The 16,309-nt window shown below is 44.3% G+C and overlaps 2 protein-coding genes across 6 annotated transcripts; one reads left to right on the forward strand and one right to left on the reverse strand.

Annotated features, from left to right (window-relative positions):
- Window positions 1–1,836: 1,836 nt before the first annotated feature.
- LOC123138824 (uncharacterized) lies at window positions 1,837–4,572 on the reverse strand. Its single transcript, XM_044558688.1, has 3 exons — window positions 4,567–4,572; window positions 3,355–3,972; window positions 1,837–3,216 (listed from the first exon to the last, which is right to left on the reverse strand). Exons 1-3 carry the CDS (start codon window positions 4,570–4,572, stop codon window positions 3,214–3,216), a joined length of 627 nt encoding a protein of 208 aa, XP_044414623.1. The 3' UTR covers window positions 1,837–3,213.
- Window positions 4,573–9,315: 4,743 nt separating this feature from the next.
- LOC123133501 (potassium transporter 19-like) lies at window positions 9,316–12,746 on the forward strand. Of its 5 annotated transcripts, none has more exons than XM_044552982.1 (8): window positions 9,342–9,446; window positions 9,770–9,824; window positions 9,904–10,061; window positions 10,158–10,380; window positions 10,483–10,731; window positions 10,821–10,871; window positions 10,971–11,284; window positions 11,383–12,746. In XM_044552982.1, the coding sequence occupies exons 3-8, from the start codon at window positions 9,960–9,962 to the stop codon at window positions 12,655–12,657; spliced, it is 2,214 nt and encodes a 737-aa protein (XP_044408917.1). In that variant the 5' UTR covers window positions 9,342–9,446; window positions 9,770–9,824; window positions 9,904–9,959; the 3' UTR covers window positions 12,658–12,746. The 5 variants fall into 5 exon arrangements, with proteins under 5 accessions (XP_044408915.1, XP_044408917.1, XP_044408916.1 ...); XM_044552981.1 differs by having other exon boundaries at window positions 9,907–10,061; XM_044552980.1 differs by lacking the exon at window positions 9,770–9,824 and having other exon boundaries at window positions 9,316–9,446; window positions 9,861–10,061.
- Window positions 12,747–16,309: the final 3,563 nt, after the last annotated feature.

Raw genomic sequence — 16,309 nt, forward strand, 5'->3', positions numbered from 1 at the left:
CTAAATGCCTAGAATGTATTCAATGACTTAAATATAACTAAGGAACCCCGAATGATGTCAAATTTTGACATGGATAATATAATGGTATATCGTGAGTGTAGAAAAAACTTCAAGGCCAATGGTGAAGTAGCGGTCGCATCGCCTTCAAATGACATGTTTCCTCTCGAAGCCATATAGTTTCCTAGGAGATGCTACGGTTCCTATGAATTGTGCATGACCACTTTTGAGAAACCTTCTCAAACTTTTACCACAATATGTTTATGACATATAAAGATATCATGCCAAGTTCCTTGTTTTTCAAACTTTATTTGCATTTTTATAATTAAAAAATCAATGAACTCCATGTTTCTGGTTGAGTGTTGGCACCTTCATGTTTGTAATCTCATTATTGTCCATGTATAAGGACTAAACATATATTCAGTAACACAAACATGTCAAGGCCAATGGTGAGTGTGCTCTTCCAACCCTCCCTCTCATGGTTTTCAGAGATGAGCCAGTATGCATGGCCAAACGATCTACACCTTTGACCAGACTCGAGTGGGGTTTGACCAAGGTAGAATCATTTCGGTTTGTCTTCGGTAAGCCATGGTGATATATCAGATCAAGTTTGAGAATGTTTTGCATAAGCCTGCCCAAAGGCCGCTTGTAAACTGCACCGTCCCCGAAGTAGTATCCAGCTATCGAGAGGGAACGTGTGCGATTTGTGAAGGAAGTGGAGAGCTCGTTGCTCCCTCGGCCTTGAAACTTCTTGTGCTCTCAAAGAAGGCCATAGCATGACACGTGCCAGTCCCTGGCACTTTTTGGGCCCGCCTGCAATATTTGAGACATTTATTGCATTCCTAGGGTTTCACCATGAGAAATTGCAGATCTGCCCACCGGCCAGATGAAACCATGTCTAGAAGAGGTTTGGGAAATCATATATGATGTCCTTGCAACATGCATAGGCCTTGTGCGGTAGGAGGCGCGGCCCTGCCATCGGGGGTGCGAATGTACTGCAATGGCATGTGGGATGCAACCGCTCTAATCCACGGAAAAAAAAATCATAGGATGCCAAAGTTTCTCTGGACTTGGCATGGTGTCGTGATATGGCCCTTGCAGTTTGTGGTAAAAATCTAAGCATGTTTCGTATAAGCCTACCGAGAGGCCACTCGTAAACTACACCATCTCTGAGGTAGTATCTAGCTATCGAGAGGGAATGTGTGCGGTTTGTGAAGTAAGTGTGGGGCTCGTTGCTCCGTCGGCCTTGAAACTTCTTGTGCTCTCAAAGGAAATCCTATATTAAGTCATCAAGACATGCGTAGGCCTTGTGCAGTGAAAGGAGGGGTGGGCCACACCACTGGGGATGCGAATGTACCTCAACGGCGTGCCAGATGCAGATGTTCTAATCCACGAAAATTATACGATGCCGAAATTCCTCGGACTTGGCATGGCATCGTGATATGGCCCTTGTAGTGTGTGGTAAGAATCTGAGCGTGTTTCACATAAGCATGCTTGAAGGCGGCTTGTAAATTGTACTATCTCCGAGGTAGTATCTTGCTATCGAGAGGGAACATGTTCGATTTCTGAAGGAAGTACAAGGCTCGTTGCTCCCTCGGCCTTGAAACTTCTTGTTCTCTCAAAGAAGGCCATAGCATGACACGTGCCAGTCCCTGGAAATCATTTAAAAACCATTTTTGCATAAATGTTACGGGTTGCAAAAAAATGTGCAAAAATGTAAGCCGAGTGCTTTCACAAGGCACACGGCTTATATGCCATCTAAGCCGAGTGCTTTGACAGGGCACACGGTTTATATGCCATATAAGCCGAGAGCTTTGATAGGGCTCACGGCTTATAGACTGTTCTGTGATGCCGCCGTCAGCCACTTCCGTTGTAGACACGTGGCATATATCTTTACCGAGTACAAGCTATAAACCGGGTGCTTTTTTCAGTAGATGTCGTGTGCTTATTGTAAGTCGAGAGCTTTTTTGGACCACTCGGCTTACAGACTGCCACAAGCCGAGTCCTTTGTAGTTGCCGGATGTTTTTGGCTGTAGACTCGGTTTAGAAGAACATAAGCCGTGTACCCGAGAAAAAGCTCTCGGTTTATAGTCTTTCACACGGCAAAACATGATTTTCCTGTAGTGGCCCTTGCCAAGATAGATTCTGAAGCTTCCGAACTATCTCCTTGCAATCCATCTTAATGTGTATATGTGCTGCATTGACCTCATCCGCCAGTTGGGCCGCCCTTTTGCACGCCAGTAGCTCCACCTTCGCCGGCTCCACCCCCTGCGAGAAATAGTGACATGGTTGCTTTGGTTTCCTTAAAATTATGCAAGCAATGCAAAGTTAACAAAATATGCCTTAATAGAATTGAGAATTGTGAAGTAAAATCAGAATACATCTCCACTAAGACATCTTTAATGAAAACACAATTTATTACACAGATCTCATATGCTTCTTTAATTCTGGATCATCAACTTTAATCAAGATTTCCGTGATGAAAATAACAACCGCTCTCACATCACACTTAAATATTGTAAATATAGTATTGCAATCTAAAACACAATATTGCAGCAGCAATTTCGTTGACATAGCTATACTATTGCTAGTTCGACGGAACAAAAGGATATACACCAGCGAGAAACATGTACCAAAGGAACGGAAGTACCTTACTGTAGGTTAGAATAAGTAGTGCAGCAAGGCTGGTGCCTTTTATAGCACTGGCCAACCATTTTTTATTAGAGATAGTAAGTATCAATTGAAAGGTGATCTTAGAATATAGAGGCGATGCATTCGCAGTTACCTTCTATGGGAAGTCAATCCACGTAAATTGGATAAAATATTGTTCATACTTCATTCTGGACTTGAATCAAGGATAGGCTGCTACAGCTTTCTAGTAAAAACACAATGCAACCCTATTAATAGTAGACTCAATGAAGCATCAATCATATAATTTGTTAGATTTTTTGTATGATAATAATTGCTGCACGTCTTGACTAATACAAATACACTTGAAATACGTAATAACCTAGCAAAAATCTAAGCCTAAAAAACATATGATTTGCCCACTTTTGGTATGTTTCAGACTTTGATTTAAGAATTCTTAAACATACCCATTCATCTCCAAAATTGAATAAAATTGACAAGCATTCATAGATACATGAACCTTCGTTTTGACGGTCTTGATGGTCTTGTGAATGCCTGAAATACGAGCGGTGGCTGGACGAAATGTGTTCACTGCAGCATGGGAGCTAATAAATCACTCCAGCAGATTAGTGCCAAACCTACCCCGCTTATCCGTAGGCACATGAGCAAGCAGAGCATAGTGATATTCAGATAGTGGTAGTGGGCAGAGAGAAGATCAGACCGACCCACCCAAGCAAGCAAAGCCAGCGAGCCATGGCGGAAGCAAAGGTGCACGGAGCGAACCCACATGGCACCGGCGCCGGGGACGCTGTGTGCGGAGCTCCCATCACCTTCTTCGACGACGTGTGCTGGCTCTTCACGGACCCTGTCGAGCGCCTCTTCTTCTACCGCCAGGTTGACCCGGCCGCCGCGTTCCCGCCGCACGCGCTCACCCGCTTCCTCCCGCTCGCCGGCATCCTCAGCCCCGCCGCCCGCTGCTTCTCCTACTCCAGCGGCCACGATGCGCTCGACCTCCACCTCCACTGGACGGAGGAGAGGGACCCCGCTGCTGCCGACGCAGTCAGGTCGCGCTGCGTCCCGCGCCGCCGCCGCTTCTCGGCGGAGGAGAGGAACCCCGCCGCCGACGAAGGGCCGAGCCCCCTGCGTCTCACGCCGCCGCCACCGCCGCTGCCTCTGCTCGACGGAGGAGAGGAACCCGGCCGCCGACGAAGGCCGAGCCCACTGTATTTCACGCCGCCGCCGCTGCTTGAGGAAGGAGAGGGACCCCTGTGGCGGCGAGGAGGAGAGAGGAGGGAGGGATGGGGACGATGAGGCGGGGCAGGATGAAACGTGGGCTCTCCTTTTTTTCTGACGGGAGATGTGGGCTCTCCTTTTTTGTCGATTCGGCGGACGACAGAGTTTTCGTCCGCTGGAAAGAATTGCTAAGCGTACTTTCGGTGAAGTTAGTTGTTATGTTAACGGTTAGATCTAAATGAGTGAATTTGATCCTGTGGCTCTAATTGCTTTAAGGTGTTGTGTGTACATTAGGTCGGGTGTATTTAGGAAAGAAACTGTTCTCTTGTTTAATATAGTAGTATAGAAGACTACTACACTATATTTCTTTCTCCCGCTTCTATTTCCTGTATTGATTGGGATTAGAAAAGGGAAACCCGGGTTTCTGCTCGTGACTTGTAAGCAGCACCAAAAGCTTGCAATTTCTAATTTTCTTGCCATGATCCAGGTACCTCGTTCAATGTATTTTTTTACCAAGTTTTATTTAATTAGCAGTGTTCTTAACTTACTGTATCATATGATTGGGTGCTAATTAGCAAGATTGCTATTGATTTAGCAAGATTTTATTTGGAAAGTATCCATCTTACATTGAAGAGAAAAACATGCACATAAGTTGATTGAGTTACAGAAGGGAAGTATTGACATTTTCTTTAGGGCGCATAAAAGTACTTCCATTGCCTCCCCGCAAAGAAAAATTATACTGCTAGGACTTCTGAGGAATTAGCATTAGTTATTGTTTAAGAACAACCTAGTGAAAAAATATAGGATGATAAAAAGTTGAGTTGGCAGGTAAGTGTTACTAATTCACATAATAAAAAAATATGACTGCCGATTGAGAAGGTTGACCAACTTTTAGTGTACCTATTATGATTCTTGGTTTTCAGAATAGATGAGATGACAAGGCAGCCTAAATTGTATCCACATAGTATTTTCTGCAACTAAAACAGGAAAAATATATGCATATGCTTATGTGGCTTTAGGGCCCCTTTGTGTTGTCTTGCCCTGGGCCCCCGAAATCTCAGGACCGGCCCTGGACTTATTACGGATAACATAATCACAACTTATGAATGTGTTCATTTTATGAAAAGAATCAGGGCCAACATAAATAGATTTTGTGCACTCAAGTTGGATATGATGAAAGCCTATGATAGAGTGGAGTGGGACTATTTACATGCAATAATGATAAAGCTCGGCTTCACAGTGAGGTGGGTTAATATAGTCTTGAGTCTAGTGAGATCAATTAAGTTCACAGTTTTATTCAATGGGAAGAAGCTACAACAGTTTACCCCATCACATGGTATTCGACAGGGAGACCCAATTTCCCCATACCTATTCTTGATTGCAGCAGAGGGCCATCCGTGCCTCCTAAAATCTATTGACGAGTCATCCAACCTTAATGGCATTCAGGTGGCCCCTTTGGTGCCGCCAGTTAACCATTTATTATTCGTTGATGATAGCCTACTATTTTTAAAGCTAGTGTAACTGGGGCTAATGAGGTAAACCAGTTGTTGAACAGGTATTGTCAGGCTTCTAGACAACGCATAAACAATGAGAAATCTTTGACCTATTTTAGTTTCGGCTGTCCGGAAAAATGTGAGGTTTGAAGTTAAGAACATACTACAAGTTCCAAATGAGTCATTGAGTGCAAAATATTTAGGCCTTCCATCATGTTAGGTCATCAAAGAACGGTTCCTTTAAGTACCTGATATTTCTCTAACATATCTATAATTTTTTATTGTTTCATGCTATTATATTATCAATCTTGGATGCTTTATATGTAATTTTATATCATTTTTGGGAACTAACCTATTAACTCAATGCCCAGTGCCAGTTCCTATTTTCTGCATGTTTTTACTTTTTCAGAAAACCAATACCAAACGAAGTGCAGATACAATGAAACTTTACGGTGACTTTTTCTGGACCAGAAGGGACCCTAGAAGCTTCGGGAGGAGGCCAGAAGATCTACGGGAGAGCCACAAGCTCACACGGCGCGCCCCAAGGGGGGGGGGCACCTGAGCTTGTGGGTCCCACACAGATCGACCTATTTCCAAGCCTATAAATTCCATATATCCCAAAACCAACAGAGAGCCACCCGAAACAATTTATCCGCCGCCGCAAGTCTCTGTTCTTTCGCGATCCCATCTGGAGGCATTTTCCGGTACTCCACCGGAGGGGGAATCATTCACGGAGGGATTTTACATCAACTTTTCTGCACCACTAATGATGTGTGAGTAGATACCTACAGGTGCATAGTGATTAGCTAGATGGTTTCTTATCTCTCTTTGATCTTTAATACAATGTTCTGTTCAGAGATCGATCCGATGTAATATTTTTGCGATGTGTTTGTTGGGATTCGATGAATTGTGGGTTTATGATTGAAATATTCATTCAGAGTAATTGAGACTTTTCTGAACTTTATTATGGATGATTATTATATCTTTATATTTCTCTCTGATCTATCCGTTTGGTTTGGCCAACTAGGTTGATTTATCTTCGGTGAGAGAGGTGCTTTATAGTGGGTTCAATCTTGCGGTGTCCTCACCCAGTGAGTATGGGTAGCGAGGCACGTATTTGTATTGTTGTCACTAAGGGTAAAACGATGGGTTTTAATCATATTGCTTGGTTTTATTTTGTCTACATTATGTCATCTTGGTTAAAGCGTCACTCTGTTTATCATGAACTTAATACAATAGATGCATGCTGAATAGCGGTCAAATGGTGGAAAAATAGTAGTAGATGTAGAATAATTTCGGTCTACTTGTCATGAACGTAATGCCTATATACATGATCGTTGCCATGAATATCATCATAACTATGCACTTTTCTATTAATTACCCAACAGTAATTTGTGTACCCACCAAATACTATTTTTCTAAGAGAGAAACCTCTAGTGTAAATATGGCCCCCAAGTCTATTTGAACTAGTCAAATGCCCCGCGCGTTGTTGCGCGAGTTTGTATGAAATAAAAACTGGGCTGAACTAATCAACCTAGCTAGTGTCTTTACAGTTTCTCCTGTAGAAAGATAATTTGTTTATCAATATCTTACAAATAAATAATAAATATACATCTATATGTATAAGTGCAAAATTGAACCAAAGCAAAACAAAATATGCATGTATGTGTCAGTTTCTTCCATAGAGCACTCGAGTATCTGTTCATGCATGCATCGACTTTTATTTTGTTGATTTAATTACTCTTTAGGCGTGAGTTACTACATACATTTGCGTGCATGTGTATGCATGTAGTTGGTGTAGTGGTTCTTAGTGTGTAAATCTGATGGTTATTGTAGACTGATCTAGTATATCCAACGGCTAAATTAATAGTGATGATGTGGCTCAAGGAGAAACGAGAGAATTCCTAGTAGTGGGGGCTAGCTATTTAGATATAGAAGATTATATTACAAAAACCAAAAATACCCTTATGTAATTTTACTCTTTTTATTTTACTTTGTAATTTACTTATCTGTCGTTATCAGATTTGATCCTTGCAAGTAACGAGTTCAAGGGGATTGACTGACAATCCCCTTGCGCGCATTGGGTGCAAGTATTTGCTCTTGTGTGTGTAGATATTGTTCACTAGGCATTTGCATGGTTCTCCTATTGGTTCGATAACCTTGGTTCTCACTAAGGAAAATACTATCCGCTACTATATTACTTCACCTTCCTCTTCGGGGAAAATCCTAACTCAACTCACAAGTAGCAGTACAGTAAGGACTACCTATGAAGTAAAGTGCAAGGGTGAATTGAACAAACAATGACATTGGCCTAGCAGCACCTGTGTATTCTATGTCCTATTTGAAGCTTCCGTGACGTTTGTTTGAACATCTCAGAATGTTGATCAGTTTTGGTGGGGAAGTAAGGATGGAAAATGAAAACCTAATTGGGTTTCTTGCGAAGCCATGACCCAACCCAAGAGTATAGAAGGATTGGGCTTTAAACATTTTGGGTTGTTTAACTTGGCCTTACTAGCTAAGCAGGCATGGAGAATCGTACGAAATCCTCAATCTCTAAGTGCCAGAATCTTGAAAGGGGTTTGCTTTCCAAATGGAATGATCCCGAGTGCCGAACCTGGGAGCCATCCTAGCCAAATATGGCGAGCTATCATTGGAGGTCGTGACATATTAAAGTTGGGTCTCATTAGGCGGATTGGAAGCGGACAATCAACTACTTGGATACCTATAGATGTTATGATGAGGCCTTATGGGAGGCGTGGCAACAACAATTTTGAGAAAGTTTCAGAACTCATAAATCAAATTTCGGCCACATGGAATATGACAAGGTTGGAGGAGGCATGCCTCCCTGATATACCATGCATCTTGAGTATCCCACTCTGTACTTCTGATATGGTGGACTCCTGGGCATGGACTTTTGAAAGAAGTGGAACCTACTCAGTATGATCAACATACCATATGATGTGATGGTACAAACTAAATTAAGAAGGGGAGCCTGGACTGATGGCACAACAGGTTCTTCTAGTACATACTGTGATGAAGAGTCTTGGAAATTTCTATGGAACACTCCAATTCCTGGAAATATTCGGATGGTCTTATGGCGTCTCGCTAAACACTCTCTCCCAATAGAGGATATTAGAGAGATTAGGAATATGTCATCATCAAGTTTGTGTGGCTTGTGTGGAAGCTGGAGACTCTTGGCATCATTCACTACTTGAGCAGGCAAGTCGAACTATCCGACCAAAACCTCCTCCACCCGGTTACTCAAAGATCCATGTTGATGCTGGATTAGCAAGGGGCCGAGCTAGAGATTCGGCAGCTGCAGCGTGTAGGGATGATCACGGAATTCCTTTGGGCAGCTCAGCACTGGTCGTTTATGGTATGATGGGCGTTGTGGAATCAATTGCACGTAGGGAGGCACTATCTTTGGTTGAAGACTTGCAGCTAAGAGACTTTATCATAGCTTCGGATTCGAAGCAGGTTATTAACGACATTGATCGGGAGAGCGATGGAAGATATGGAGCTATAATTAAGGAGATCAAGCGTCGGGCTTTATCATTTAATTGTATTTTTACATTTGAAGGGCGTGCTATCAATGTAGATGTCGGATAGGTTAGCCAAGTTTCCGCATTCACTTGATCAGGGAAATATGTTTGGTTGTTAGTTGTTACAGCCGTATGATCCCTTTTGTAACGCTCCATCTGGAGTTTGATCAATAAAGCTTGGTGGTACCCCGAAAAAAAAACAGAAAGAAACGAACGCCTCAAGGCCAAACACGGCAAGTCCGGTGCGCCAATCGGCTGGAGAAATCTTTTTGCATTGACGCGGAGCAAATGGGCCAGAGCCGTAGAGAGGCGGGCAGCTGAGGCTAGCCTGCTTCTGTTTCTCCTCCTCTCTGGCAACGTGTCCAAATCCTAACAAAATTCCTAAAAATACGGTGGCTGCGTGTAGTATATAATGAGCCGGCAGAAGCGCAGCAGGGCAAAGGATTCGTTTACCGCTCTCGCGCGCCGCCGGCCGCAGGGCGCAAGGAAGATCGATCTGGTAGTCGTCGTCGTCGTCGCGTCTGCTCCAGATCCTCGCCTCCCGCCCCGGCCGGTACGATATCTCCTCCGGACGGACTGTCGATCTCCCTAGCTATCTCTCTTCGTCTCTTCCATCTCCTCCTCCTCCTTGCCGTTCATCGTCTCCACGATTTTATCGTGCGTGTCCGTGCGGTGGTTCGTAGAGAATCACCTTTGTGAATTCCGGTTGTGTAGTGTTTTGACTGTTGTCGTCGACCCAACGAATCCATGAGGATTCGTTGATACTCTCGTAAAGTCTCCTGGATTCGTACAAGATCAGTAAAATAAATTAGACTGATCTTGTACATATCCTCCTACAAGATTTGTGTAATTAAAATTCGTTCATGCTCTCGTAAGGTCTTCAAGATTCAGTCCTTCAACCTTTAGGCATCTCGATCGTCCACCACACTAAGTAAGCCCTTGTGTTTGTGTCCTACTCGTGGTGCAGACGAACTAACGGATCCAGCACACTAAACCCTTCCTTGCTTCAGCAGCGAGCTTGGCAGGTTGTGCTGCTTGAAGACGAGACGGGATCAAGATCAAGATCATGTCGGTGGAAGCCGCCGAGGGCGCGGAGACGATGGCGCGCCGCGACTCGCTCTACAGGGACGCGGAGAAGGTCTCCGGCGACAGGCGCCACGGCTCCGGGGTCAGCAACCTACCAAATCATCCATCATCTTGTTGACTTACTTAACCAGCTGTGCCATGGCCGATGTTAATTCTCGAGCATGGTGGGCGCATGCAGGTAAGCTGGAGGCAGACGGTGCTGCTGGCGTTCCAGAGCATCGGCGTGGTGTACGGCGACCTCGGGACGTCGCCGCTCTACACCTACTCGGGCACCTTCCCGAACGGTATCAGGCACCCGGACGACCTCCTCGGCGTCCTCTCCCTCATCCTCTACACCCTCATCCTCCTGCCCTTGCTCAAGTACGTCTTCATTGTCCTCTACGCCAACGACAACGGCGACGGTGAGCACCACCACCTTGTTCTATATATAATCTTCAGTCTTCTTGTGTTTGTTCGTTCATGGACATGCATGACATTGTATTAACTGGGAATGGTGCATGTAGGGGGCACGTTCGCGCTCTACTCGCTCATCTCGCGGTACGCCAAGACCAGGATGATCCCCAACCAGCAGGCCGAGGACGCGTCCGTGTCCAACTACAGCATCCAGGAGCCCAGCTCGCAGACCAGGAGGGCGCAGTGGGTGAAGCAGAGGCTCGAGTCCAGCAAGGCCGCCAAGATCGCACTCTTCACCATTACCATCCTCGGCACCTCCATGGTCATGGGTGACGGCACCCTCACACCTGCAATCTCTGGTACGTACTCTGCGTACATTCAGCAAGTTATTCACCTTACTAAGCTTGTATATAGATTAATTTGACGCTTGATGGCTGTGTTGCTGCAGTGCTCTCTGCGGTGAGCGGGATCAGGGAGAAGGCGCCCGACTTGACCCAATGTACGTACGAAAATTTTCTACTATTTCTATTTGTCAAGAGATTTGTTCGTCTACCTTGTTGTGCAGCCAGGGAATTGATGTGGTTTGTTGTGAAAACAGCGCAAGTGGTGTGGATCTCTGTTGCCATCCTCTTCATGCTCTTCTCGGTGCAGCGCTTCGGCACGGACAAGGTGGGTTACTCCTTCGCGCCCATCATCTCGGTGTGGTTCGTCCTCATTGCCAGCATCGGAGTGTACAACCTCGCCGCCCACGACCCCACCGTGCTCAGGGCCCTCAACCCCATGTACATTGTGGACTACTTCCGAAGGAACGGCAAAGAGGCGTGGCTCTCTCTCGGGGGCGTCGTCCTCTGCACCACAGGCACGGAGGCCATGTTTGCTGACCTTGGCCATTTCAACATCAGGGCCATTCAGGTTCGCCAATGCCAGTTTTTGACTCCATTTGTATTCATCTCTAGTACATTAGTTCAGAGCAGGGACTGAATTTTTCTTCATCTTCCGGCCTGTTGCAGCTGAGCTTCAGCTTCATCATCTTCCCCTCCGTGGCGCTATGCTACACGGGTCAGGCATCCTACCTGCACAAATTCCCGCAAGACGTCGCCGACACCTTCTACAAATCTATCCCAGCGGCGATGTTCTGGCCGACGTTCATCGTGGCCATCTTGGCGGCCATCATCGCGAGCCAGGCCATGCTCTCCGGCGCGTTTGCCATCCTGTCCAAGGCGCTCTCCCTCGGCTGCTTCCCGAGGGTGGAGGTGGTGCACACCTCCAAGAAGTACGCCGGGCAGGTGTACATCCCGGAGGTGAACTTCCTCATCGGCGCCGCCAGCATCGTCGTCACCCTCGCCTTCCAGACCACCACCAACATCGGCAACGCCTACGGGATCTGTGTCGTCATGGTCTTCTCTATCACCACGCATCTCATGACCGTCGTCATGCTGCTCGTCTGGAAGAAGAACATCGCCTTTATCGCCGCCTTCTACGTCATCTTCGGGACCACCGAGCTCCTCTACCTGTCCTCCATCCTCTCCAAGTTCGCCGAGGGAGGGTACCTGCCCTTCTGCTTCTCGCTGGTGCTCATGGCGCTCATGGCCACCTGGCACTACGTCCATGTCAGCCGCTACTGGTACGAGCTCGACCACGTCGTGCCGGCGGCGGAGCTCACGGCGCTCTTGGGTCGCCCCGACGTGCGACGGGTGCCCGGCGTGGGCTTGCTCTACTCGGAGCTTGTCCAGGGCATCCCTCCCGTGTTCCCGCGCCTCGTCGACAAGATGCCGTCGGTGCACGCCGTCTTCGTCTTCATGTCCATCAAGAACCTGCCCATCCCACGGGTGCCGGCCCCCGAGCGCTTCATCTTCCGAAGGGTTGACCCCGCCGAGCACCGCATGTTCCGCTGCGTTGCGCGCTACGGATACACTGACCAGATCGAGGCCGCCAAGGATTTCTCCGCGTCTCTCCTGGACGGCCTCAAGCTGTTCATCTATGAGGAGGCCACATTCTCCTGCAGCCAGCACACCGATGACGGCGACAGCGACGGCGCTCTGCGGGCAGCGCAGCTGGCGGCCGCGGAGGAGGAGAAGCGGTTCATCGACGCAGAGTTGGAACACGGCGTGGTGTACCTGACGGGTGAGGCGGACGTGGTGGCTGCACCAGGGTCGTCGGTGATGAAGAGGATCGTGGTCAACTACGTGTACACCTTCCTGAGGAGGAACCTCAGCGAGAGCCACAAAGCGCTCGCCATTCCCAAGGATCAGCTGCTCAAGGTCGGGATCACCTATGAGATATAGACCAATGTTTCTTCTGCAGAACTTGTTGGTGATAACATGATTTTAGCAAATGGATTAATAATGTAAACCTCTGAATTTTGCATTGCCCAGATGATCCTGTACACAATATAAGAGTAATGCTACATCTACAAAAGGTTACTTGAACCTAAAGTAACCATTTGTAGATGTATCATTACTCATGTTGTACAACACTTGCGGAAAAATCTTATAGATGCCTACATGCTGATGTGGCATGAGCTAATTAGGAATCACTCACCACTGTAATGCTATTAAGCCTCATGTCGCATACCCTGTCGTTGAACTGTGTGCGATAAAATCGAATTGTATCACTGATCCATCGCGCACAATTGAGAAAAGAGTATCGTGTGCAATACCGCGCACATAGTTTGATTGAACAAATCGTGTGCGATAACTCGTGACAGCACACACGTTTCTTCATGCAAATTTATTTTGAGTGTACAATGTGTGGAGTGGCGCATACAGTTTCATGCATAATGTGTGTACACGTCGCCGCCTTGTCTTCTCTAGCGCGCCGCCACTGCTTCCCGCTTGAACGCTGGCCTCCTTGCCTACCCGCCGCACACATGCTGCCAATGGTCACGCGTCGCATCCATCCCGCGCCAATGCCGAGTCAGTGCCCTCGTTCCAGTGTGCGTGCCTCGCTTCCCTGCGCGATAAAAAAAAGAAAAAGTCTAAAATAGACCTTGAACTTGTAGAACAAAGATAAATCGAATCATGAACTTTGAATCCCGGAAATTGACACTCTGAACTTGTCAATTCCGGTCTATTTCAAACCTTAGACCCGTTTGGCACACCGAGAATACTCAATCCCGCCGGGATAACTGCTACTCTCACTAGCGAGAATTTGGGCCGGCCCACCACATCACAGCGAGGTAGGCTGCTGTCAAAATGTTCATTTATTTAAGAGGTAAATACACCACTGGTGCTTGAACTTGCCACGAATGTGCACTTTAGTGTCCAAATTTGCAAAATACATTGAACTGGTTCCGTAACTTGGCATAGACGTGCATATACGGTTCAAATCTTGTTTCTATACATCTGTGACGTTGACGATCGCACCATCATGGCATGGGACTCACTGTCAGGGACAGGGTGTGTGGCCTGGTTTTTTTTCCGGAGAACCCTCTAGATTATTTTTTCCTTGCAATGATAAATTATAAAAAATATATTAATAATTAAAAATGGGTACGGGTTCAAAACAACAACCTGACGCGCACAGTGAGTGTGGCTAGCCAGTAGGCCGGCTCAAATTTAGCGTCATAAAAGGATTCATACACTATACATATATAAAGTTGAACAACATAAATTTAAAAATTTATTCCAGCAATATAGCCTTGTTGATTTGAACCTACAACTAGGGGCTATATAGCCGACGCACATACCACTCCAACTGACGACATCGAATGGTAAAAATGATAAATTTAGGTTTATAACATAACAAGCCCCTCTCGCTAAACTAGACCATAGCGTGGCTCAGTTTTTTTTTATTTCAAAATTTTGTAAAAATACGTAAATTATAATCATTTGTTACAAACAATAGACATATATTCAAAACAAATTACATTAAAAAGTTCACATAATTTCATAAAATACCAATGGAATAATTAAAAAAACACACATAATAAAATTATGAATCAAGATTATATCTTATAATCTGAAAAAATGTTTGCATTTTAATAAAATATTATAGTAGTTTTACAAATGTTCATATATGTAAATAAATTCTCATATAATTCTAAAATTTCCACATTCTGAATAAAATATTCATGTAGTTATAAATGTGCTAATGCTTTAAGTAAAAACCGTGTGTTTTCTAAAAAAACTACAAGTCTAGTGCGCCCTTAGATTGCGGATCCTCATATGAATAATACTTGAATCATATAAACATGTTTATCATTCATAATATTTTCAATTGAATGAGTATGTTTTAAAATAACATGTGATTTTTTAAATGACATGAAGATTTTTGCATTCTTTTGAAATTATGTTTGTTAGACAGTCATAAAGATTACTTGTACTTTCGATACATGAGAACTCATTGGTTGGAATGGCATCCGTGCCTGGTCCATAAGCTTTGGTCGGATGTTCGAGTCACATAGTTGGTACTATTTTTGCTGGTTCATTAAATTTCTTTTATTTATACTTCGCAAAAAATCCCTTTATTTATGTTGTTCCACCTAGTTTATAAAGGTTATGAATCAACATGGAGCAGCAAATGTGAAGTGGTCTATTGGCTAGCCCAGCATGCACTTGACTAGTAGATCGCCCTTTTGTAACCACCACAGCGATAGTTTTTTATTATTTTATAATTATAGTACGAAAATTAATTGTAGCGCAAGGTTCTGAATCATCATGAAGCAAAAAAATTGTCAGTTTCTCTACAAGGGCCTTATTGTATGAAAAATAATTCCGAAGGGGTTTCTGCAAAAAAAACAGGCCACACACCTCGGGTGCCATGCCATGTTGGCGCGCCTCACAAGCGTCGCGGACGTATACACACGTCATTTAAACCATATATGCACGTCCATGCCATGTTATGGAACCAGTTCAATGTATTTTACAAGTTCAGGCACTAAACTGCACATCCGTGACAAGTTCAAGCACCACCGGTGTATTTACCTCTTTATTTAATAAATTTCAGTATTTAGAAAAATATGTTTCTGTCTACATTTTTTTTTCATAAATTAGGAACATGCTCAGGAATTAAAAAAATATGTTCATGTGTTTTGAAAAATTGTTCACGTTTCCGGGAAATGTTTAGAAATCTCAAAAAACTAGTCATGTTTTTCATAAATAGTACAGATTTCTGAAAAATGTTCGTCTTTTCAAATTAGGTTTATAAATTCAAAAAAAATCTACAATTTTAGAAAATGTCCGCACATTTTAAAAATTGTTCAGAAGTTAAAATATACTCTTGTTTTCTATTTTTGTCATAAATTCAAAAATGTTTCGTGTTTTAAAAAAATGTTTAGACATTTAACTTTCTGTTTGCATTTTCTTAGACTGTTTGCAATTTAATAAGTGTTCGCAGTTTTCGAAAAAATTTGGAATCCCAAAAGTTTTCACAGGTTTCAAAAAATGTCTTTGAATTTTAGAAATCGCATTCTCCAAAATATGTTTTTGGAGTTTTTTAAAATCATTTGTGTTTTCACTTAAGAATGCTACTGTGTTTTCTTATATATATATATATATATATATATATATATATATATATATATATATATATATATACATATATATATATGTATATATATATATATCTGTGTGTGTGTGTGTGTGCGCGCGCGCGCGCGCGCCACGTTGTCTATCATGTATGCGTACCTTGAGTTCAGCGTGGCGCTTTGAAGGTTCGAAGTAGATCGGGATTGAACGCTTTGAAGGTTCGAAGTAGATCGGGATTGACAAGTTGAGAGTGCCAATTTCCGGGATTAAGAGTTCAGGGTTTGATTTATCTTTGGTCTACAAGTTCAAGGTTTATTTTGGACTTTTCCTAAAAAAACCTAAAGGTTGGGTGCCCACACCACTAAAGCCCTCGGCGCCGCCAGCCTCCCCCCTCGGTGCCACATTGTTGAGAAATGCCTGAGCAAATACTAGTGTAGAGAAACGGTGTTTCAGGGGTATAAAATGCGAT

Source organism: Triticum aestivum, chromosome 6B, assembly GCF_018294505.1.
Source record: "Triticum aestivum cultivar Chinese Spring chromosome 6B, IWGSC CS RefSeq v2.1, whole genome shotgun sequence".
In the NCBI taxonomy this organism is placed as follows: domain Eukaryota; kingdom Viridiplantae; phylum Streptophyta; class Magnoliopsida; order Poales; family Poaceae; genus Triticum; species Triticum aestivum.